General features: G+C 41.6%; 1 protein-coding gene across 1 annotated transcript in view; it reads left to right on the top strand.

The window, feature by feature from the left end:
* LOC106586501 (WD repeat and FYVE domain-containing protein 2) overlaps positions 1 to 25,014 on the top strand; it is a 40,197-nt gene extending 15,183 nt beyond the window's left edge. The window contains exons 6-12 of the mRNA XM_014173877.3: positions 3,630 to 3,742; positions 13,015 to 13,141; positions 13,468 to 13,573; positions 14,016 to 14,117; positions 14,360 to 14,490; positions 22,106 to 22,214; positions 22,350 to 25,014. Of these exons, the coding sequence (XP_014029352.2) occupies positions 3,630 to 3,742; positions 13,015 to 13,141; positions 13,468 to 13,573; positions 14,016 to 14,117; positions 14,360 to 14,490; positions 22,106 to 22,214; positions 22,350 to 22,379 (718 nt within the window). The 3' untranslated portion in view covers positions 22,380 to 25,014. The remainder of the gene's footprint in view (positions 1 to 3,629; positions 3,743 to 13,014; positions 13,142 to 13,467; positions 13,574 to 14,015; positions 14,118 to 14,359; positions 14,491 to 22,105; positions 22,215 to 22,349) is intronic.
* Positions 25,015 to 26,127: the final 1,113 nt, after the last annotated feature.

Here is a 26,127-nt window from a genome sequence, read left to right as displayed (position 1 = left end):
TGTTCTTTAAAAAACAATTTACATTTACTTTATTTACTTACATTGGAGTCAAACAAGCTCATTATTTTCAGTTCTGATGTGGTACGACAGTTGAACTAAGGTCATGAGGCATTTATACGTTATATTCTTCCTTAATCTATGGGTACATATCATTCATTTATAAAGCCAAAAATTAAAAAAAATATATATATATATATTTCACCTTTATTTAACCAGGTAGGCAAGTTGAGAACAAGTTCTCATTTACAATTGCGACCTGGCCAAGATAAAGCAAAGCAGTTTGACACATACAACAACACAGAGTTACACATGGAGTAAAACAAACATACAGTCAATAATACAGTAGAAAAATAAGTCTATATCCAAAGTGAACAAATGAGGTGAGATAAGGGAGGTAAAGGCAAAAAAGGCCACGGTGGCGAAGTAAATACAATATAGCAAGTAAAACACTGGAATAGTACATTTGTAGTGGAAGAAAGTGCAAAGTAGAAGTAGAAATAATGGGGTGCAAAGGAGCTAAATAAATAAATAAATACAGTAGAGGAAGAGGTAGTTGTTTGGGCTAAATTTTAGATGGGCTATGTACAGGTTTAGTAATCTGTGAGCTGCTCTGACAGCTGGTGCTTAAAGCTAGTGAGGGAGATAAGTGTTTTCAGTTTTATAGATTTTTGTAGTTCGTTCCAGTCATTGACAGCAGAGAACTGGAAGGAGTGGCGAACGAAGGAGGAATTGGCTTTGGGGGGGACCAGAGAGATATACCTGCTGGAGCGCGTGCTACAAGTGGGTGACCAGCAAGCTGAGATAAGTGGGAACTTTACCTAGTAGGGTCTTGTAGATGACCTGGAGCCAGTGGGTTTGGCGACGAGTATGAAGTGAGGGCCAGCCAACGAGAGCGTACAGGTCGCAGTGGTGGGTAGTATATGGGGCTTTGGTGACAAAACGAATGGCACTGTGATAGACTGCATCCAATTTATTGATTAGGGTATTGGAGGCTATTTTGTAAATGACATCGCCGAAGTCGAGGATCGGTAGGATGGTCAGTTTTACGAGGGTATGCTTGGTAGCATGAGTGAAAGATGCTTTGTTGCGAAATAGGAAGCCAATTGTAGATTTAACTTTGGATTGGAGATGTTTGATGTGAGTCTGGAAGGAGAGTTTACAGTCTAACCAGACACCTAGGTATTTGTAGTTGTCCACATATTCTAAGTCAGAACCATCCAGAGTAGTGATGCTGGATGAGCGGGCAGGTGCAGGCAGCGATCGGTTGAAGAGCATGCATTTAGTTTTATTTGTATTTAAGAGCAGTTGGAGGCCATGGAAGGAGAGTTGTATGGCATTGAAGCTCATCTGGAGGGTAGTTAACACAGTGTCCAAAGAAGGGCCATAAGTATACAGAATGGTGTTGTCTGCGTAGAGGTGGATCAGAGACTCACCAGCAGCAAGAGCAACATCATTGATGTATACAGAGAAAAGAGTCGGCCCAAGAATTGAACCCTGTGGCACCCTCATAGAGACTGCCAGAGGCCAGGACAACAGGCCCTCCGATTTGACACACTGAACTCTAACAGAGAAGTAGATGGTGAACCAGGCGAGGCAATCATTTGAGAAACCAAGGCTATTGAGTTTGCCGATGAGGATGTGGTGATTGACAGAGTCGAAACCTTTGGCCAGGTTAATGAATACGGCTGCACAGTATTGCTTCTTATCGATGGCGGTTAAGATATCGTTTAGGACCTTGAGCGTGGCTGGGGTGCACCCATGACCAGCTCTGAAACCAGATTGCATAGCGGAGAAGGTGCGGTGGGATTCGAAATGGTCGGTGATCTGTTTGTTAACTTGGCTTTCGAAGACTTTAGAAAGGCAGGGTAGGATAGATATAGGTCTGTAGCAGTTTGGGTCAAGAATGTCCCCCCCTTTGAAGAGGTGGATGACCGCAGCTGCTTTCCAATCTTTGGGAATCTCAGACGACATGAGAGGTTGAACAGGCTAGTAATAGGGGTTGCAACAATTTCTGCAGATAATTTTAGAAAGAAAGGGTCCAGATTGTCTAGCCCGGCTGATTTGTAGGGGTCCAGGTTTTGCAGCTCTTTCAGAACATCAGCTGACTGGATTTGGGAGAAGGAGAAATGGGGAGGGCTTGGGCGAGTTGCTGTGGGGGGTGCAGTGCTGTTGACCGGGGTAGGGGTAGCCAGGTGGAAAGCATGGCCAGCCGTAGAGAAATGCTTATTGAAATTCTCAATTATAGTGGATTTGTCGGTGGTGACAGAGTTTCCTATCCTCAGTACAGTGGGCAGCTGGGAGGAGGTGCTCTTATTCTCCAAGGACTTTACAGTGTCCCAGAACGTTTTTGAGTTTATGTTGCAGGAAGTAATTTTCTGCTTAAAAAAGCTAGCCTTGGCTTTTCTAACTGCCTGTGTATATTTGTTTCTAACTTCCCTGAAAGGTTGCATATTACGGGGGCTGTTCGATGCTAATGCAGAACGCCACAGGATGTTTTTGTGTTGGTTAAGGGCAGTCAGGTCTGGAGAGAACCAAGGGCTATATCTGTTCCTGGTTCTAAATTTCTTGAATGGGGCATGCTTATTTAAGATGGTGAGGAAGGCATTTAAAAAAATTAACCAGGCATCCTCTACTGAAGGGATGAGGTCAATATTCTTCCAGGATACCCGGGCCATGTCGACTAGAAAGGCCTGCTCGCTGAAGTGTTTCAGGGAGCGTTTGACAGTGATGAGTGGAGGTCATTTCACCTCTGACCCATTAAGGATGCAGGCAATGAGGCAGTGATCGCTGAGATCTTCGTTGAAAACAGCAGAGGTGTATTTAGAGGGAAAGTTGGTTAGGATGATATCTATGAGGGTGCCCGTGTTTACGGCTTTGGGGTGGTACCTGGTAGGTTCATTGATCATTTATGTGAGATTGAGGGCATCAAGCTTAAATTGTAGGATGGCTGGGGTGTTAAGCATGTCCCAGTTTAGGTCACCTAGCAGCATGAGCTCTGAAGATAGATGGGGGGGTAATCAGTTCACATATGGTGTCCAGAGCACAGCTGGGGGCAGAGGGTGGTCTATAGCAGGTGGCAATGGTGAGAGACTTGTTTTTAGAGAGGTGGATTTTTAAAAGTAGAAGTTCAAATTGTTTGGGTACAGACCTGGATAGTAGGACAGAACTCTGCAGGCTATCTCTGCAGTAGATTGCAACACCGCCCCCTTTGGCAGTTCTATCTTGTCTGAAAATGTTGTAGTTAGGGATGGAGATTTCAGAGTTTTTGGTGGTCTTCCTAAGCCAGGATTCAGACACGGCTAGGACATCCGGGTTGGCTGAGTGTGCTAAAGCTGTGAATAAAACAAACCGAGGGAGGAGGCTTCTAATGTTAACATGCATGAAACCAAGGCTATTACGGTTACAGAAGTCATCAAAAGAGAACCAGAACAGCAATGGACAAGGCATATTGACATTATGGAGAGGCATGCTTAGCCAAGTGATCAAAAGGGACCAGTGAGTAGTGAGGTCGGTTGCGGTCACGTCGATTCAGACAAAAATGAATGTAGCAACTGCAGATTGCCTCTTTAAACAGTCATTGCCACTGTCATGTTTTTGCTGGAGACCGTCCTTGACACAACCTCTCCCAGGTTTGATGTGGAGACAAGGCACGCCTTTGTGGGTGACCACTCTGGTCAGGTGACCATCCTGAAGCTGGAGCAGGACAGCTGTAGTCTGGTCACCACCTTCAAAGGACACACAGGTACTACTACTACATCCCACATTGGAACACAACACTCGTCCCCTACTATCCCATCCTCCACCAGCCTTAAAACTCCAGCTGGGGGGGTTCGCCCTTTTTGGACTACTCCATTGGTTCATTACGCAGTGGAAACCAAATAAAGTGACCCTTAATATTTGAAAGAAAACAAAATACTATTTTAAACCCAGGTCTGGAAAAATCATGTAGATTTTACAAGTAGGTCTGTTACCCACTGACTGTCCCTCCCGACCACTCGATCCCCTGCCAGCAGTGACAGAGCTAATGAGCTGTGTGAGATATACACCCCTGCGGACAACCCTCACAGCTATTTACAAACCATATGTTCTGATCTGGGGTCAGCTGTTGTAGCATAGTCACATCTCCTCCTTCCTATATTGACAGAAGCGCGTGTGACTGACAACTGCTGACAGCACCACTATTCCAGGCCTGTCTCTTATCAGTAGAGTTACACATTAGGGTTGAATATTTTCCCTGTATTTTACAAATGTTCCATCCTGAGAATAAATCACTTTTCTCCTGGGTAACCAAGTATTTCCCTACAAAACCGGAAGTGTCATTCAAAAGCATTATAAAGCATATAAATATGTCTGGGTTTTATTAGAGCTTTGATCAGCATGAAAATTCAAACCTGATGCTACCTGAGTCTGATGATCCATATATTAAATACATTTTATGAGCCCTACATTAACATGCTGTATTATATGGATTGAAATTGCGCACATCGCTCAAACCATGATAAAGTAGAAGAGAACACGCTGCCTACAAATGTACAAGTATAGGCTAGTGAATTTCATTTTAATTTAGAAAAATAATATGGCCTATTTCTATAATTAGTAGGCTGACTCATTTATACCTTTCATAATATTTCCCCTAATGTTATTAGCCTACCTCTTTCTCTCTCTGTTGCTTCATTCCTTCGTCGCTTTCAACATTTAAATGAAATACATTTCGTTGTCCTTATCTTCATCATTCTAATGGGGTCTTTGAATAATATAGGACTAGTATTAGATGCAGAAGGCTTTCACTTGTCTTCATGAAGATTGAATGGTTATGGGTCTGAATAAATAACTGCTATAGCCTACCGCCATCGTGCGTTCACTCTTCTTTCTAACTACCCATGAGTTCTATTGGCTGCTGTATTTAACATTCAGCAAAAAACAGCTTGCATCTCTCCTCGAATAGTCTATTGGTATAAGAAATGCTAAAGAAGTTATGTCCAGCAAGCTATTCTAGTCTAGCTGTTCCTGCATGGGACTCTAAGAGTTAAGGAGTGTTTTTTAAGGAGAGGCCAGCAGAGCACAAGTGCTTACGTATTGCGCAAGAGACAGAGGCTATAAGTTAGAAGCTTATAATGCATAACCCATTAATTAGTTCAACATAAGGCTAATACATTGAATTTATTACCTGAAAGAGTAGGCTAGGATACAGTGCCTTCTGAAAGTATTCAAACCCCTGGACTTTTTCCACATTTTGTTAGGTTACAGCCTTATTCTAAAATGTATTAAATCGTTTTTTCCCCTCATCAATCTACACACAATACCCCATAATGACAAAGCAAAAACATTTTTTTGTTGTTGCCATTTTTGCTAATTTATATACTTTTTTAAAACTGATATCACATTTACATAAGTATTCAGACGCTTTACTCAGTAGTTTGTTAAAGCACATTTTGGCAGCGATTTCAGCCTCAAGTCTTCTTGGGTATGACGCTACAAGCTTGGACCACCTGTATTTGGGGAGTTTCTCCCATTCTTCTCTGCAGATCCTCTCAAGCTCTGCACAGCTATTTTCAGGTCTCTCCAGAGATGTTCGATTGGGTTCCAGTCTGGGCTCTGGCTGGGCCACTTGAGGACATTCAGAGACATGTCCCGAAGTCACTCTGGCATTGTCTTGGCTGTGTGCTTAGTGTCGTTCACCTTTTGGAAGGTGAACCTTCGCCCCAGTCTGAGGTCCTGAGCGCTCTGGAGCAGGTTTCCATCAAGGATCTCTCTGTAATTTGCTCCGTTCATCTTTGCCTTGATCCTGACTAGTCTTCCAATCCCTGCCGCTGAAAAACATCCCCACAGCATGATGCTGCCACCACCATGCTTCACCGCAGGGATGGTGCCAGGTTTCCTCCAGACGTGACACTTGGCATTCAGGCCAAAGAGTTCAATTTTGGTTTCATCAAAACAGAAAATCTTGTTTCTCATGGTCTGAGAGTCTTTAGGTGACTTTTGGCAAACTCCAAGCAGGCTGTCGTGTGCCTTTTACTCTTTTACTGAGGATTGGCTTCTGTTTAGCCACTCATAAAGGCCTAATTGGTGGAGTGCTGCAGAGATGGTTGTCCTTCTGGAATGTTCTCCCATCTCCACAGAGGGAATCTAGAGTTCTGTCAGAGTGACCATCGGGTTCTTGGTCACCTCCCTGACCAAGGCCCTTCTCTCCCGATTGCTCAGTTTGGCCCGGGCGGCCAACTCTAGGATAGAGTCTTGGTGGTTCCAAACTTCTTCCAGTTAAGAATGATGAGGCCACTGTGTTCTTGGAGACCTTCAATACTGCATAAATGTTTCTGTGCCCTTCCCCACATCTGTGCCTCGACACAATCCTGCCTTGGAAGTCTACGGACAATTCCTTCGTTTTTACTTTGTCATTATGGGTTTTTGTGTGTAGATTGAGGAGGAAAAAAATAATTTAATACATTTTAGAATAAGGCTGTAACATAACAAAATGTGGAAAAAGTCAAGGGGTCTAAAATTCTTTTCAAATGCACTGTATAGAGTAGAGGTCGACCGATTTTATGATTTTCCATCGCCGATACCGATCAATCAGCCGATTTTAAAAAATCAATAAATAATAATAATAAATCAATAAATTACAAAAATATCTATAAATAAAGATTTTTTTTATATATGTATGTAATAATGACAATTACAACAATACTGAATGAACACTTATTTTAACTTAATATAATACATCAATAAAATCTATTTAGTCTCAAATAAATAATGTAACATTTTCGGTTGTAGTTATTATAGGAATTATAGGACTATTTCTCTCTATACCATTTGTATTTCATATACCTTTGACTATTGGATGTTCTTATAGGCACTATAGTATTGCCAGCCTAATCTCAGGAGTTGATAGGTTGGAAGTCTTAAACAGCGCAAATCCGGAAACTATCATTTCGAAAACAAAATGTTTATTCTTTAAGTGAAATACAGAACCGTTCCGTATTTTATCTAACGGGTGGCATCCCTAAGTCTAAATATTGCTGTTACATTGCACAACCTTCAATGTTATGTCATAATTATGTACAATTCTGGCAAATTAATGGTCTTCACACAGTTCGCAACGAGCCAGGCAGCCCAAACTGCTGCATATACCCTGACTCTGCTTGCACAGAACGCAAGAGAAGTGACACAATTTCCCTAGTTAAAAGAAATTCATGTTAGCAGGCAATATTAATTAAATGAGCAGGTTTAAAAATATGTACTTGTGTATTGATTTTAAAGAAAGGCATTGATGTTTATGGTTAGGTACATTGGTGCAACGACAGTGCTTTTTTCGCAAATGCACTTAAATCATCACCCGTTTGGCGAAGTAGGCTGTGATTCGATGATAAATTAACAGGCGCCGCATCAATTATATGCAACGCAGGACAAGCTAGTTAACCTAGTAATATCATCAACCATGTGTAGTTAACTAGTGATTTATGTTAAGATTGATTGTTTTTTATAAGTTTAATGCTAGCTAGCAACTTACCTTGGCTCCTTGCTGCACTCGTGTAACAGGTAGTCAGCCTGCCACACAGTCTCCTTGTGGAGTGCAATGTAATTGGCGTCCAAAAAGGACAATTACCGATTGTTATGAAAACTTGAAATCGGCCCTAATTAATCGCCCATTCCGATTAATCGGTCGACCTCCAGTATTATTTTATTTTATTTATATATATATATATATATTTTTTTTTTACCTTTATTTTACTAGGCAAGTCAGTTAAGAACAAATTCTTATTTTCAATGACGGCCTAGGAACAGTGGGTTAACTGCCTTGTTCAGGGGCAGAACGACAGATTTGTACCTTGTCAGCTCGGGGATTTGAACTTGCAACCTTTCAGTTACTAGTCCAACACTCTAACCACTAGGCTACGCTAGTGGTTAGTATAGGGTTAGTATAGGGTTATACTGTATATCAATCTAGACCAGGATAAAAAAAAATGGATGCAATTTGAATGGAGTTGATGGAGAGACTGCTGGAGTGTGCTCGCTGTGCACTGATTTAAACCGACGATAATCGAGTGAAAGGATGTTTTAAATCTCTGCAGCTGCAATAAAAAATGTTATGTTTACAATTGAAAAAACAAGGTAACCCTGAAAGTCAGATGGAGATTGTTAAGTTGGCGCTGGAGGGGATGGCTGTTTCATGGGTTCTTAACCAACCGTGCTATTTTGTTTTATTTTTGCATGGTTTGTAACTTATTTTGTACATAATGTTGCTGCTCCCGTCTCTTATGACCGAAAAGAGCTTCTGGACATCAGAACAGCGATTACTCACCTTGAACTGGACGAATATTTTGTTTTAAATGAGTCGGACAAGAGGGATTTAATCAAGACACCTGAACAGGCCCTCATCCCCGTCATTTGCAGGAGAAATAGACAGAGGTTTTGTAGAAGGAGATCGGGGTGCCTTGTGAGGATCCGGCGACGAGTTGCTAATCTGCCTTTGCCGTCAGTACTACATATTATTTTTTTTGTCTTTTTAGTATTTTTTATTTTATACAACTTTTTTTTGGTGGGTGGATCAGCTTTGATATTGCAGATGGTTGCTTCCGTCAATGTAATTGTCTGCATCATTTCCAATCCCCCATATATTTTTGTGGTAAATATATACACACACACTACCATTCAAAAGTTTGGGGTCACTTAGAAATGTCCTTGCTTTTGAAGGCAGAGTTCCTCTGTCCAGTGTCTGTGTTCTTTTGCCCATCTTAATCTTTTCTTTTTATTGGCCAGTCTGAGATATGGCTTTTTATTTGCAACTCTGCCTAGAAGGCCAGCATCCCGAGTCGCCTCTTCACAGTTGACGTTGAGGCTGGTGACGTTGAGACTGGTGTTTTGCGTGTACTATTTATTAATGACGCTGCCAGTTGAGGACTCAATTACCTCGACTAACCAGTACCCACTGTATATAGCCTCTCTATTGTTATTTTACTGCTGCTCTTTAATTATTATTATTATTTTTGTATTATTAAACTGCATTGTTGCTTAAGGGCTTGTAAGTAAGCATTTCACTGTAAGGTGCATTTCACTACACCTGTTGTATTTGGCGCATGTGACAAGTAAAATTTGATTTTATTTGGAGATGGGTAAAATAGACACGCATTCTGTCTTTAGATTACTGTAGCATAGGCTATGCTGCAGCAAATGTAGGCCTACCTGTCACAAGAAAAAGAAGTGACCGTGTTGGAATGATAGGTCTACATGCATTGTGAACTGCGCTCCATACTGAGATGGGTCTGTCCCCACTCTGAGCGTTGATTCAGCATGCAGAGGTGGTAGAGAAGCCAGATTTAGACATGGAATATAATTGAACTGTTCCATTTCACGCCATGCTGTTCATATAAATAATTTATTATAATTTACCGGTTTCTCTCAGTTATTTATTCCGGGAAAAGGGAGTGGTTTTGGGCGGTAAATCTCGGTAACCGGGTTCTCGCCATTCAACCCTATTACACATTTGCCATTATGCAATTATCTGCCTGTTAAACACACCTGAACATAAGTAAGAATTAAACACGAGGGTGCTCAAGCATATGTTTATTACAAGAAACACATCTAACTGACCTTGAACATGAAAAATTACAAATAAAGTGAATAGGCCAATTTTACTATTCTTCCTTTAACTCCCAAGAGCAGAGGGGTTGCCATCCTCAAAAAATAAACACTATTTAAACGCATTTATTTTTTTTAAAGACAGAAGGGCACTTCATCTTAATTCATGGTACAATCAACAATCAATCATACACAATCATACTGAATTTATATGGTCCCAATACTGGCTGTCCTCAATTTTTGTATTTCGTCTTCAAGCATTTAGAAGAATTCTAATTGGGGACTTTAACACTGTTCTTGACCCACTAGTTGACAGATCCCATGGCACATGCATTCAACAAGCGCCCCAGGACCAATCCAGACGAGAGAGTATACCTATTTCTCACCTCATCATAAAACGTATTCCCGTATAGACCTTTTCATCAGTAATGCATCTTTGATGTCCCAAATTTCCAATGCTACGATGGGAAACTGCTAAAGTTGTACTTAGAGTAAAAATGATCTCATTCTGCTCAGAAAAGAAGGAAAATAAAATAGGAACTTGAGAAAAATGTCAATGCTCTTGATACCCTCCTTGCATCCATTCAAACCAATGATATTCCTAAGCGACTATTACAGGCCAGACTCAAACTTATATAAATTCTTATTTCGGCAGAAACGGGCGTTTAGTTATAACACAACTAAATAGCCATGAACTCAGGAATAAGTCTGACAAGTTCTTGCTCTTGAACAATTAACACATTCTGTAGTATCTCAGGATATAAGATTAACTGGGGCAAATCAGAGATCCTCCCTATAAATCTATTTTATTGTTTGAATATAATTTCCCTCAACTATTGAAATTGGTCAAAGAGGATCTCGAAAGATGGACCTCTTCCTCTGTCTCTTGCTGGTCGTATTAATACATTTAAAATGATTCCAGTGTCCCCCCCCACAGAAATGGTTTGATACCCTTAATACCCTTAACCATTCATAAAATCTCAAGATTTTATTGGAGACAGAGAAAGGCCAGAATTAAACTTACTATATTACAATGCTGTAAAACCAATGGCAGACTTGCAGCACCAGACTTTCTAAATTATTATTTGGCCTTTGAAATTAATAACATAGCCAAATGACTCAATTATCGAAGTGTAAACTCTCCTTCCTGGATTGATATAGAAGACTCCTGCGTAAAACCACTTAAGATTCAAGATCTTCCCAATATTTTTCAATCTGTTGAAAAACTGCCCTTTTCCAATCCCTTTACATTAAATACACTGGAAGCATGGACAAGCATCCACCAGTTACTTGATAAAGGACATTTAATTTAAGTACTGAACAAAAATATAAACGCAACATGTAAAGTGTTGGTCCCATGTTTCATGAACTGAAATAAAAGATCCGAGAAGTTTTCCATATGTACAAAACGTGTATTTCTCTCAAATTGTGTGCACAAATTAGTTTACATCTCTGTTAGTGAGCATTTCTCATTTGCCAAGATAATCCATCCACCTGATAGGTGTGGCATATCAAGAAGCTGATTAAACAGCATGATCATTACACAAGTGCACCTTGTACTGGGGACAATAAAAGGCCACTCTAAAATGTCACACAACACAATGCCACAGATGTCTCCAGGTTTTGAGGGAGCATGCAATTGGCATACTGACTTCAGGAATGTCCACCAGAGCTGTTGCCAAAGAATTTAATGTTAATTTCTCTACCGTAAGCCGCCTCCAACGCCGTTTTAGAGAATTTTGCAGTATGTCCAACTGGCCTCATAACCGCAGACCTCATGTAACCAGCCCAGGACCACCATATTCGGCTTCTTCACATGCAGGATCGTCTGAAACCATCCACCCGGTCAGCTGATAAAACTGAGGACTATTTCTGTCTCTAATAAAGCCCTTTTGTGGGGGAAAACTCATTCTGATTGGGTGGGCCTGGCTCCCCATGGCTGCGCCCCTGCCCAGTCATGACATCTATTGATTAGGGCCTAATTCATTTATTTCAATTGACTCATTTCCTTCTATGAACTATAACTCAGTAAAATCGTTGACATTGTTGCATGTTGCGTTTTATATTTTTGTTCAGTATAGATATAGAAAAGGATTCATTTGAATAGCTCCTCAAGTGTTCAGTACCTACAGATTAAACACCTACTTAAATCTAAATCGCAATTCAATCCGAAGCAACAACATAGCTCAGAGCTAAGCCGATTGCTCTTAGACAACCCAAGTTCAATAAATATTACTTCCGAAATGTTTCAAAAACTGACAGGAGTAGGTGATGCTCCATCCTCCCTAGAGAAATGGAACCAGCGATTTGGACATCTCCCTTAACAGGGAAGCCCAGAAGAAAGTATTTACTACCGCCCACAGCATCTCATGTAATAAGAAAATTAAACTTATCCAGTACAAAGTCCTACATAAATTCCACAATATCTATGGAACTTGGTGGCTGATGGGGCTTGTTGATTCGCTTCTGTGACTTTTCTGCCAAAAAGACCTTCCCAACACTCATCTCCATGCGTTCTGGCTTTGTCCCATCATTGAGAATTACTGGAAAAAAGTTCTCAGCATTGTCTGTCATCCTCCATATTACCATGTTTTCATCCCCTTCACTCTGTATACTACACTATTTTGATGATGACGACCCCTGTGTTTCTTCTAAGGACTATTTTGATCTCATTAACAATCAGAAAAAAAGTGATACTGTTCAACTCGAAAAGCAGATCCAATGTTTCAACCATACACTGGCTTAGTTTATGGTCTGACCTAGCCTCCCTGGAGATATCCATCTTCAAACTAAATAACAAACTGAAGGACTTTTACACAATCTTGGAACCATTTCTATCCTACACTGCCCCCAGGCAACCCCAAATATGGCACTTCCTACCTAATTATTATATCTCTTCTAACTGGCAACTTATCTACTAGTCTGGTCCTTTGTTGCCCCCTCCTGTCCCGTCTTGTCCTGTCTGGTCGTCTCTTGTTTTGACTTCTCCCTATTTTCTTTAAATCATTTTTCTTTCTTTTTACCCTACTTTTCTGCTCTTTCTTACTTTTTGGTGGTAATTTACTTTCACAATAATAAACAGTTATATGTACATGGGATGGTGGAAGAGCTACGGGACTTGAGTGGGTGTTAAGAGGACAATAGATAATATTTGGTGCCTGGTGTACTGGCTTATATATATATTTGACGTGATGAATTTGCACCATATTTTAAAATTACAAGTAAATAATCAAGTTCTCCTTCTGTTATGGGGGGGTGGATGTGCATTTGCTGTCTTACCAAGAAGTAGAAACTCAGTGAACAGTTTTAGTTTGTTTCTTTAGTTTGTTCCACTTGGTGCAGCCTTGACCAGGTCAAGTTAAAGATCCAGTGGCTGGGAATGTTCGTTATCTCCAGCACGATCTAAAGAATGTGTGTTAAGTGTTCTGCTCTCTCTAGGCAACGTGACGGCACTGTGTTGGGACCCGGCCCAGAGAGTGTTGTTCTCTGGCAGCTCAGATCACTCCATCATCATGTGGGACATCGGGGGACGCAAAGGCACCGCCATAGAACTGCAAGGACACAAGTAAGACTTGCACACTGAACGTCAACATGGTCGTCCAATATAGTCTTCAAATGTAATCCCAATGTAGTATTAAAACCCCAATGTATTCATCTGGATGATACAGTCTTAGAAACGGTGGAAATGCCTCCAGTAGTCTCCTAAGGGGCGTTTCTGTTGAGTAATGATCCATAACTTTAGGCTGATACATGTACAGTCATGCAGTTGGAGAAGGTGTCTGAGTCCGCAAAATGGAAAACCGAGAGCACTTGTGGATAGAATGTGTGAAATGTAATCGTGAAATCAAGCTTTATATACTGTGTGTGTGTGTGTGTGTGTTAACTATGCAGTGATAAGGTCCAGGGCCTGTGCTATGCGCCACACACACGTCAACTGATCTCCTGCAGCTCAGACGGCGGCATCGTCATCTGGAACATGGACGTGACCAGACAGGAGGTGAGGGAGGGATGGACTGATAAAGATAGAGGGATGGAGCAGAAGGAGGGAGGAAGAGAAACCTCAAGGCAGTGAGACGGATGGCGGGGGGGTGTGAGAGATAGACCTGAAACAGACCGAGTGGCTTTAAACCACAGCCATAGATGCACAGACAGAGAGAATGACAAACTCTGAATGAAAATTTGAATGTTCATGTACTGAATGCAAATGAGGTGTTCAGTGCCAACATGGCAGGTAGTTTGCTGAATCTGTGTAGACTACCTATGGCTTTGGTTGGCTCTAACCATCTCTCACTTAGGTTATACCTAAGCACTGATTATGGGTCAGTTCCCTTTATTAACTCCCAATGGTTAAAGGTAGGATTGAGAAAGGGAAAGCTGATTCTAGAAAATTACTGTATTCAAGGTCTGTTTTCAACCTGTCTATCTGTGTGTTCCCACAGACCCCAGAGTGGCTGGACAGTGACTCGTGTCAGAAGTGTGAGCAACCATTCTTCTGGAACTTCAAACAGATGTGGGACAGTAAGAAGATCGGCCTGCGCCAGGTACAGTGGGCTCCATACTGTCACTGTCACTCTGGGGTGTAGTTCACCTATTGTCCACAAAAGAGCAGGAGAAGTCCTTATTTTATGTTCTTCCTATGGCATGGTGAAATACAGAAAAACAGCCCTGGTGTGGCCTCATCTGTTTGTGAGTCTACATGAGTGAGATATATGCACATTGTCGTTATCTTCCAGCCGAGTAGGCCCAACCCAAGCCTCAGTATATCCTATCTCCTCTCCCCCAGCACCACTGCAGGAAGTGTGGGCAGGCTGTGTGTGGAAAGTGCTCTGCCAAGCGCTCCACCATCCCTCTCATGGGCTTCGAGTTCGAGGTGCGGGTGTGTGACAGCTGCCATGAGTCCATCACAGAGGAGGAGTGAGTAACACACACAACTGTGCACAAAAAAGCTAATAACATCAGTGGTGTAAAGTACTTAAGTCGAACATCTCATTTCAAAATCATGGGTATTAATATGGAGTTGGTCCCCCTTTGCTGCTATAACAGCCTCCACTCTTCAGGGAAGGCTTTCAACTAGATATTGGAGCATCCATTCAGCCACAAGAGCATTAGTGAGGTTGGGCACTGATGTTGGGTGATTACGCCTGGCTCGTAGTCGGCGTTCCATTTCATCCCAAAGGTGTTCGATGGGGTTGAGGTCAGGGCTCTGTACAGGCCAGTCAAGTTCTTCCACACCGATCTCGACAAACCATTTCTTTATGGACCTCGCTTTGTGCACGGGGGCATTGTCATGCTGAAACAGGAAAGGGCCTTACCCCAAACTGTTGCCACAAAGTTGGAAGCACAGAATCATCTAGAATGTCATTGAATACTGTAGCGTTAAGATTATGTCTGAGTGTTGGAGTGTATCCCCTGACTATTCTTTAATAAAAATAAAATTGTGCAGTCTGGTTTGCTTAATATAAGGAATTTGAAATTATTAATACTTTTACTTTTGATACTTATGTATATTTTAGCAATTACATTAACTTTTTGATGCTTAAGTATATTTTTAAAGAAAATACTTATTTAGATAGGTAGCTCTCTATCCACAAGATAGCAGAGTATGTAAAGCCATAACACATACTTTTTTTCAGCAACATATTATGATCGATAATATCGAAAGCTGAACTGAAGTCTTAACAATACAGCTCCCACAATCTTCTTATTAATTTCTTTCATCCAATCATCGGTCTTTTGTGTCGGTGTGTCAGTGCTGTACACCGTTCTGTGCCATACATGTTAGGCGACCTTCCCCATAACAGCATGCTGCTGTTAATCAGTTTACAGTGAAATAAAATTGTATCTGGTCAAACACAATTTTTTCCAAAAGTTTACTAAGAGCCGGTAGTAGGCTGATTGGTCGGGTGTTTGAACCAGGTAAAGGGTGCTTTGCTCTTCTTGGGTAGCTGAATGATTTTTGCATCTCTCCAGGTCTGAGGTCACACACCTCTTCCACACTCACTTTACAGAATTCAAAATTACAATGCTTGTCTTTCATTATCAGGTTAGTTCTGCATGAATATGAAGACTAAGTTTGTTGTTGGCATGTCATGCCTAACATGCTGACCAAACCGGCCATCGTGCGCACGTTGATTTTGTTCACTCACACCAGAAGCGATCAGGACACGCAGGTTAAAATATCAAACAAACTCTGAACCAATTATATTAATTTGGGGTCAGGTCAAAAAGCATTAAACATTTATGGCAATTTGGCTAGCTAGCTTGCTGTTGCTAGCTAATTTATCCTGGTATGTAAACATTGGGTTGTTATTTTACCTGAAATGCACAAGGTCCTCAACTCCGACAGTTAATCCACAGATAAAACGGTCAACCAAATTACTTTCTCGTCATGTCTCCTTCCTTAAGGCTTATTTTTCTTCTTTGGACTTTATATGGTGGTTGGCAACCAACTTTACAGCATTACTACAACCTACTGGAGTGTGGATCTAAGTTCATCTTTCAATCACCCACATGGGTATTTGCTCCTAAAAACCAATGAGGAGATGGGAGAGGCCGGACTTGCAGCGCGTTGAGCGTCATAAAATAAAACAATTTTTTATATTTTAGCACCTGGCCATGCAGACGCTCGCTAAGGTGTGCGAGCAGTGTGGGTGCAATGATTGAATAACATGTATGTGTACATTTATTTTGCAACGCTCGCGCACGCGACCCGAGCGCTGTGGTCAGCATGTAAGTTTGCTAATTTGGGCATTGATAAAGTTATTCAAGTAGTAGGCAATATCAGAGGGTTTTGTGATGAATGAGTCATTTGATTCAATGAAGGATGGAGCAGAGTTTGAGGTACTCCAAAGCTTTTTACCATCATCCTTTATCATTTATCTTTGTTTCGAGGTACTGTTTCTTATTTTTGATTAGTCACATGACTTCTTAATTTACAGTATGTTTTCCAATCAGCTGTGCTGCCAGACTTAATTGACATACCTTTTTCCTTGACCCTCTTAACCATATCGTTTTTCAATTCCTCATTAATCCACTGGGATTTAGCAGTTTTGACAGTCAGTTTCTCAATGGCTGAATGCTTATTGGTAACTGGAAGAAGCAATTCCATAAGTGCGGTATCTGGTTGCTCCACATTAAACACAAAAGACCAGCAAATATTTTTTACATCTTCAACATAGGAATCCCTAGAAAACATTTTGTATGATCTCCTGTACACTTTTTTAAGCCCAGCCTTTGGAACTTTGTTTTTTCTAGATATGGCCACTATATTATGATCGCTACATCAGATGGGTGAGGATACTGCTTTAGAGCAGATTTCTGCAGCATTAGTAAAGATGTGATCAATACACATGGATGATTTAGTACCTGTACTGTTTGTAAATACCCTGGTAGGTTGACTAATAACCTGAACCAGATTACAGGCACTGGTTACAGTTTGAAGCTTTCTTGAGTGGACAGCTTGATGAGAACCAGTCAATATTTAGGTCACCCAGAAAATAGACCTCTGTTGATATCACATACACTTTCAAGCATTTCACGCATGTTATCCAGATACTGACTGTTAGCACTCGGGGGTCCTTATAGCAACTTCCCACAAGAATAGGCTTTAGGTGAGGCAGCTGAAATTATATTAAATCAACAGCATTTGATTTGAGATCCTCTCTAAGCTTTACATGAATATGACTCTGAATATATACAGCAACACCTTCCCCATTGGCATTTCTGTCTCATCTGTAGATGTTATAACCATGTGTTGCTACCATTGTGTCATCAAATGAATTATCTAAGAGAGTTTCAGAGATACCCAGTATATTTTTTATTTTTTTATTTCACCTTTATTTAACCAGGTAGGCTAGTTGAGAACAAGTTCTCATTTACAACTGCGACCTGGCCAAGATAAAGCGAAGCAGTGTAACAGAGACAACAACACAGAGTTACACATGGAGTAAACAATAAACAAGCCAATAACACAAGCAAGTCAATGACACAGTAGAAAAAAAAGAAAGTCTATATACAGTGTGTGCAAAAGGCATGAGGGGGTAGGCAATAAATAGGCCATAGGAGCGAATAATTACAATTTAGCAGATTAACACTGGAGTGATAAATGAGCATATGATGATGTGCAAGTAGAAATACTGGTGTGCAAAAGAGCAGAAAAGTAAATAAAATAAAAACAGTATGGGGATGAGGTAGGTAGATTGGGTGGGCAATTTACAGATGGACTATGTTCAGCTGCAGCGATCGGTTAGCAGCTCAGGTAGCTGATGTTTAAAGTTGGTGAGGGAAATAAAAGTCGCCAACTTCAGCGATTTTTGCAATTCGTTCCAGTCACTGGCAGCAGAGAACTGGAAGGAAAGGTGGCCAAATTAGGTGTTGGCTTTGGGAATGATCAGTGAGATATACCTGCTGGAACGTGTGCTACGGGTGGGTGTTGTTATCGTGACCAGTGAACTGAGATAAGGCGGAGCTTTACCTAGCATAGACTTATAGATGACCTGGAGCCAGTGGGTCTGGCGACGAATATGTAGCGAGGGCCAGCCGACTAGAGCATACAGGTCACAGTGGTGGGTGGTGTAAGGTGATTTGGTAACAAAACGGATGGCACTGTGATAGACTGCATCCAGTTTGCTGAGTAGAGTAATGGAACCTCGCCGAAGTCGAGGATCGGTAGGATAGTCAGTTTTACTAGGGTAAGTTTGGCGGCGTGAGTGAAGGAGGCTTTGTTGCAAAATAGAAAGCCGATTCTAGATTTGATTTTGGATTGGAGATGTTTAATGTGGGTCTGGAAGGAGAGTTTACAGTCTAACCAGACACCTAGGTATTTATAGTTGTCCACATATTCTAGGTCGGAACCGTCCAGGGTGGGGATGCTAGTCGGGCGGGCAGGTGCGGGCAGCGAACGGTTGAAAAGCACGCATTTGGTTTTACTAGTGTTTAAGAGCAGTTGGAGGCCACGGAAGGAGTGTTGTATGGCATTGAAGCTCGTTTGGAGGTTTGTTAGCACAGCGTACAAGGAGTATATAGAATGGTGTCGTCTGCGTAGAGGTGGATCAGGGAATCGCAAGCAGCAAGAGCGAGATCATTGATATATACAGAGAAAAGACTTGGCCCGAGAATTGAACCCTGTGGTACCCCCATAGAGACTGCCAGAGGTCCGGACAACATGCCCTCTGATTTGACACACTGAACTCTGTCTGCCAAGTAGGTGGTGAACCAGGCGAGGCATTCATTAGAGAAACCAAGGCTATTGAGTCTGCCGATAAGAATACGGTGATTGACAGAGTCTCAAGCCTTGGCCAGGTCGATGAAGACGGCTGCACAGTACTGTCTTTTATCGATGGCGGTTATGATATCGTTTAGTACCTTCAGCGTGGTTGAGGTGCACCCGTGACCGGCTCGGAAGCCGGATTGCACAGCGGAGAAGGTATGGTGGGATTCGAAATAATCAGTTATCTGTTTATTAACTTGACTTTCGAAGACTTTAGATAGGCAGGGCAGGATGGAAATAGGTCTGTAACAGTTTGGGTCTAGGGTGTCACCCCCTTTGAAGAGGGGGATGACCGCGGCAGCTTTTCAATCTTTAGGGATCTCGGACGATACGAAAGAGAGGTTGAACAGACTGGTAATAGGGGCTGCAACAATGGCGGCGGATAGTTTTAGAAAGAGAGGGTCCAGATTGTCTAGCCCAGCTGATTTGTACGGGTCCAGGTTTTGCAGCTATTTCAGAACATCTGCTATCTGGATTTGGGTGAAGGAGAAGCTGGGGAGGCTTGGGCGAGTAGCTGCGGGGAAATGCTTATTGAAATTTTCGATTATCATGGATTTTTCGGTGGTGACCGTGTTACCTAGCCTCAGTGCAGGGGGCAGCTGGGAGGAGGTGCTCTTGTTCTTTATGGACTTTACAGTGTCCCAAAACTTTTTGGAGTTAGAGCTACAGGATGCAAATTTCTGCTTGAAAAAGCTAGCCTTTGCTTTCCTGACTGACAGCGTGTATTGGTTCCTGACTTACATTACATTACATTACATTTAAGTCATTTAGCAGACGCTCTTATCCAGAGCGACTTACAAAATGGTGCATTCACCTTATGATATCCAGTGGAACAACCACTTTACAATAGTAATACAATACAATAGACTTCCTTGAACAGTTGCATATTGCGGGGACATTTCGATGCTATTGCAGTCCGCCACATTATGTTTTTGTGCTGGTCAAGGGCAGTCAGGTCTGGAGTGAACCAAGGGCTATATCTGTTCTTATTTCTGCATTTTTTGAACGGGGCATGCTTATCTAAGATGGTGAGGAAATTACTTTTAAAGAATGACCAGGCATCCTCGACTGACGGGATGAGGTCAATATCCTTCCAGGATACCCGGGCCAGGTCGATTAGAAAGGCTTGTTCGCAGAAGTGTTTTAGGGAGCGTTTGACAGTGATGAGTGGTGGTCGTTTGACCTCAGTCCCATAGCGGATACAGGCAATGAGGCAGTGATCACTGAGATCCTAATTGAAGACAGAGGAGGTGTATTTGGAGGACAAGTTGGTCAGGATAATGTCTATGAGGGTGCCCATGTTTACGGATTTAGGGTTGTACCTGGTGGGTTCCTTGATGATTTGTGTGAGATTGAGGGCATCTAGCTTAGATTGTAGGACTGCCGGGGTGTTAAGCATATCCCAGTTTAGGTCACCTAACAGAACGAACTCTGAAGCTAGATGGGGGGCGATCAATTCACAAATGGTGTCCAGGGCACAGCTGGGAGCGGAGGGGGGTCGATAGCAGGCGGCAACAGTGAGAGACTTATTTCTGGAGAGATTAATTTTTTTAATTACAAGTTCGAACAGTTTGGGTATAGACCTGGAAAGCATGACAGAACTTTTCAGGCTATCATTGCAGTTGATTGCAACTCCTCCCCCTTTGGCATTTCTATCTTGACGGAAAAAGTTGTAGTTGGGTATGGAAATGTCAGAATTTTTGGTGGCCTTCCTAAGCCAGGATTCAGACATTGCAAGGACATCAGGGTTGGCGGAGTGTGCTAAAGCAGTGAGTAAAACAAACTTAGGGAGGAGGCTTCTGATGTTGACATGCATGAAACCAAGGCTTTTTCAATCACAGAAGTCAACAAATGAGGGTGCCTGGGGACACGCAGGGCCTGGGTTTACCTCCACATCACCCGAGGAACAGAGGAGGAGTAGGATGAGGGTACGGCTAAAAGCTATCAAAACTGGTCGCCTAGAGCTTTGGGGACAAAGAATAAAAGGAGCAGATGAATGTTGGGGACAAAGAATAAAAGGGGCATATGAATGTTGCCTACTGTTAGAAAGTTATCGATTTTATGAATTTGTTTGATGTGGGCTATTTTTAGCCCTTTTCTGTGCTGCGTGTTAGGCTTCCCAAGGAAAGCACAAAAATAACTATCAGAGGTAGACATGTCAATGATATTTCCATTTGAGCCAATAGTACTGGGTGAGCTGCACACAGTGGGCTTCCTAATAGTCCAGACAGTTTTTGCTAACAGTGTAATTCAGGTTTATAGGCACAATATTACTGGTATCAACAAGGTCCTTATTTTAAATCAAACTCTGCACGTTTAAGTGCAACATCCCAATCCTCTTACCTGATTTGATAACCAAGGGAATATCCGTATTTATGGAATTCACATTTGAACTAATAGCTCTGGTTGAGCTTGTGCTAGCCACAGTGGGCTTCCCATTTGATTTAACGGTCATGGAGCTAACAATGGGAATCAACTTTATGGGTACAAGATTATGACTGACAACATCTTGGAATATGAACATCTGTAACAGTCTTAGGATGGCGCTGTGATATAATGGTAGGGATTACCTGAGACAGCACCGATTTCTGCTGCTGTGGTGGAGGGAAGGTGATAGACTCATGAGGGCTTGGGCTGTGACTGTCAGAGTAAGCAGCTGTTTTATGCTGGAAGAGAGCCTGTGCGCCGCGGTAGTTGGGATGTATTCTGTCCTCACTGAAACAATCCCTCATTTTCCAGAACCGGTCAAAATTGTCAATGAACGCCACTTCCACTGAGGCACAGTACATTTTCAGCCAGTGATGCATTTGGAGGAGTCTGCTGATGCAGTTAGACCCATGGGCTATTTTCTTATTTATTTAACCTTTTTATTTAACTACGCAAGTCAGTTAAGAACAAATTCTTATTTTCAATGACGGCCCACCCTGGACGACGCTGTGCCAATTGTGCTTCTGGATTGTGGGAAGCTTCACTAAAATATCATGAATTTTCGCTCCAGGAAAGCACAAGGTTCTGGCATCCTCAATAGTTACATGTCTTACCATGGAGCATCCCATGGTATGGGGGGTGGGGGTGCTGCTAGGAGTACTGTTGCCTATAGGGCCACTGCCTCGGAGAGGGGGGGCTGTCGCAGGGAGCTGTCGCGGGGATCGACGAGGGCCTCTGTTGGCTCGGTGGATCCGATGTCCTATTGGTATGGTGATCCTTTGTTTTTTCCTATACGTTTGGTGATAACTGTTTTCCCCCCTCCCCGTCTTACAGCCGGGCGCCCACGGCGACATTCCATGACAGCAAGCACAGCATAGTTTACATGCACTACGAGCCCACCACAGGCTGGCTGCTGACCTCTGGGGCCGACAAAGTCGTCAAGGTGAGACAGACACGACCAGACACTTTGTATCTAATACAGGAGGATACATTTATACAAAGTATTTTCTTGGGTGCGTATATGTGTATGAAGGAGTCTGCTTTTTTATACAGCTTATGTGTGTGTGTGAGTCAACAGCTCTGGGACATGACTCCAGTGGTCTCCTGAGGGTCATCGTTGACAGGGAGCGACATGGAGCTCCATCCACCTATCAGGGTAGAGCTTACAGCCTGGTGGCTGTCATCCTGAGAGGAAGAGGGAATGTCAACAAGAACAACCACCACCACAACAACAGCTAAACAACTTACAACAGCAGAGCAACATCCACAGAACCTAGAAACACCAGGCCTTTCTTGCCTGTCCTCGTCCCTCTTGGTGACTAAACGTGAAAAGCTTTACACTGGCTGCATAAATAATTCCCTATATTCTTTGGTTTATTATTATATTTATAACAATAGTTTTGTAGTAAAGGGAACTCAGTTTACCTACTGAACATCAAATACAGCTAGGTGGGCAAATATAAAGCTTATATTGAAGTGCCTTCCTCTTCTTATAGCTTTCCCTCCGGTAAACAGAAAGAATGAACCAATAGTCCTAAAACAAATTGAAGCACGAAATGTACCTGGGTTGTGAATAACAGTTAGATATTTAACTTGTATGTACAGCAACAAGATGGAATACTCTAATATATTCATGAAACTCCAGAAGGTCCCAAAGTTGACCTTATAAGGCTCATTGGATTGACTCTTTGCTTTTAAGCTGCTGTAACATTGTTGCAGTCTGCAGAGGGCAAAATACCACTGTTTCTAGGTGGACCCTGTTTCAGTTGGTGTCAGGAGGGTCATAGCATTATTTAGGGGAATTGAGCTCTTACCCTACGAGGTATGAAGCCTGCTGGTTTCCTGTTGTACCTGATAATTAATTGCAACCACCTGGTGTCCCAGGTCTAAATCAGTCCCTGATTATAGGGGAGCAATGAGGTCCAGAGGTGAATGTGAGGGTACTACTGTATAGCTTCTAGGCTCTCTGAAAGTCATCATACATACACACACAGCTGGTGAACAAGTCTACATATGGTATCTCACTGTCAGGTAATGGTTGACCGCCACAGATGTAGACTTGGAGAAAGAAATGTTTTTCTTTTGTCAATTTTTTATGAATACTGTATTACAAACTGAAGTTGTAGTTTAGGCTTGCCAATTGAAATTGTAAATCATAAAGAAGTTCATTACTTTACTTTATTGTAGAGTTATTGAAATGTCACTTACTACACTTTTGACTTTGGTAGTGGACTTAGGGTGGCAAAATTCCAGAAACATTCAATAAATTCCCTGATTTTCCAGAAATCCTGGTTGGTTGTTGGATACCGGATTTCCTGCTTATTCCGGGAATCTTCCAACCGGAATTTCGGGAAAACCAGGGAATTTATTGAAAGTTCCCGAAATGTTGCAGCCTTACTTAAACATGATTCACCACTTGTAGTCTCTTCTAGATTATTTGCACTTCAGTTGTTACGGTTCAATTTCTCAGAGAACAAAATCATAACAAAGCACTTTTTATTGTCCAATACATACACTTACATATGTTGTCTACAGACTCAAATGACACAGGGTTGTAGGCTGAAAAGATTTATTTTCCATTGATGTGAGGGGTATACCAGACTGGTGATCTGTTGTTAGTGGATGTGTGTGTGTCAAATGTATTTGTGTTATGATGAGTTTATTTATTGCTGTGCGTGTGTGTGTTACTGTAGCCTCCAAGTTAGACATCTCTCATGTACTACACACACGTCATCAAGGTCATTATCATTGACTGATAGTGTGGCTATGAATCAGGACATTTGTGTGTATTGATGGTTATGATATGTGTCATATCCTGGATATAACTACAGTTGTTCAAGTTAAGTTCATGCACTGGATTTGTTTTCTAGGCAGAGCCACTATTGTAAAACCACAACAACCTGTCTGCATGTTTATGTTATACAACCATAAATAGCCATGGTAATTTTTCATGAATACTAGCATGTTGATTAATCCGTCACACATATCTTGGGCCTAAGCTAATACATATCTACTGGTGGAGAATGGCTGTATGAGGCTATAATGCTATTTACTGTATTAGTCAATCACTGACTTGAGAATTATACTATTCCTATCCGTTTCCTCATTTAATGACCTCTACAGTTATCATTGTTGGGAGGCAAAAAGGTATGAGTTCCATGTTGATTCATAAACCAAGACTGATTTACAATATCTGAATGACTGCTGATTTGATTTGAAATACGTTTATCGTGTTGTTTTTATGTAGCCTGGATACCAGTGTCTTTCTCTGCTTTCGTCAGCATGTTGTCATTGGCAACACTGATACTAGTGTTGTTAAGTGGATGAACTGTCAGTCTGTCACCTAGGCATACCGGTTTTGTGTGATGCAATATGATTCTCACAGGTTGGTGCTGTACTGTGTGTATGTAACCCAGGGGGGTTATCACAAAGCAGGATCTGGAATCATAAAATCAAGAGCTACAGTATATCTGTTTATCAAAGCAAGGTAGCTAACTCCTTGATCCTGCTCTGTGCCATTTCCCTCAGGTCTTAATGTGCAGTTTGTCCAAGCAGTAGATTGGAGATTTTCTAGTCTTTTAGGATATCATTCCTGCATGTCTCATCCTAGTCCTAAAGCTGATCTGGGTACAGGTCATCTGAGTAGAGATGTGTGCTCATATCATTCCATAATTTTATTTCCCCTTGTTGTACTGCTGCTGATGTACTCATGTTTGTATTTCATAAAATGTATATGAGTGTTACGTACTTTGTTGGAATGAGACCAAGGTGCAGCGTGGGAAGCGTACATCTTTCCTTTATTAGATGAACACCAACAAAATACAAAAACCGAACGTAACGTTCTGCAGGCTTTACAGCAGCTATACAAAAACAAGATCCCACAATCACAGGTGGGGAAAAAGGGCTGCCTAAGTATGATCCCCAATCAGAGACAACGATAAACAGCTGCCTCTGATTGGGAACCATACTAGGCCAACAAAGAAATATAAACATAGATATGCCCACCCAAGTCACACCCTGACCTAACAAAATAGAGAATAAAAAAGGCTCTCTAAGGTCAGGGCGTGACAATGAGGTGACTGAAAGACAGGATGTGTCTTCATGTGAATGCCTAGTATTCATGTAGAGATTCAGCTGAAGTCTTCATTTAAAACAAGTTATTCAGCTCATCAGCTCTCTCCATTGTTCAATCTATCAATCAAGCTTTGTCCAGAAAGTCAATGCAAGGTTATTCAAACAGCAATCACAATGAGTTACAAATCGTCAAACAAATTTGCTGACGAGATGTTTGAAGAGAAAAAAACAATGGTATTGGAGCTAAAGTTTTACTGTAGTCCTCTAACAGAAAAGTACAAAACATAAAGAATTGTATTTTTATTCTAATCTAAGAGTGTCGGTTATTATCTATTTTATTTATTTAACCTTTATTTAACTAGGCAAGCCCGTTAAGAACAAATTATTTTTTACAATGATGGCCTTGCAGAAGACAAAAGGAATCCAGCGGGGACGGGGGCTGGGATTTGTTTTTTAAATGAATACAAAAATATATATAGGAGAGCTCTTCTTTGTCTACACCCATTCAGCATCGTTCACACCCTCTTAAAGCTTTAGCCTCACCCATGTCTTTAACGGTTGATCCGGGCGTTCTGTCCTAACACAGCAGTCAAGCACCAAAGCTAACTGGTTTACTATTTAACTTCATATGGAGGAACAGGGTTGGGGAGTAACGGATTAAATGTAATATTGAATTCAGATTACATATACTTTTGAAAAACTAGATTACTTCGAGGATTACTTTTGAATTCATTAAGGATGTTTGCGAAAAAAAATCTTTGAAACTTCTCTGTTTTCTCAAT

The sequence above is a fragment of the Salmo salar genome, chromosome 25, assembly GCF_965601325.2.
Source record: "Salmo salar chromosome 25, fSalSal1, whole genome shotgun sequence".
Taxonomy (NCBI): Eukaryota; Metazoa; Chordata; class Actinopteri; order Salmoniformes; family Salmonidae; genus Salmo; species Salmo salar.
This window is presented reverse-complemented; position numbering and strand designations above follow the sequence as displayed.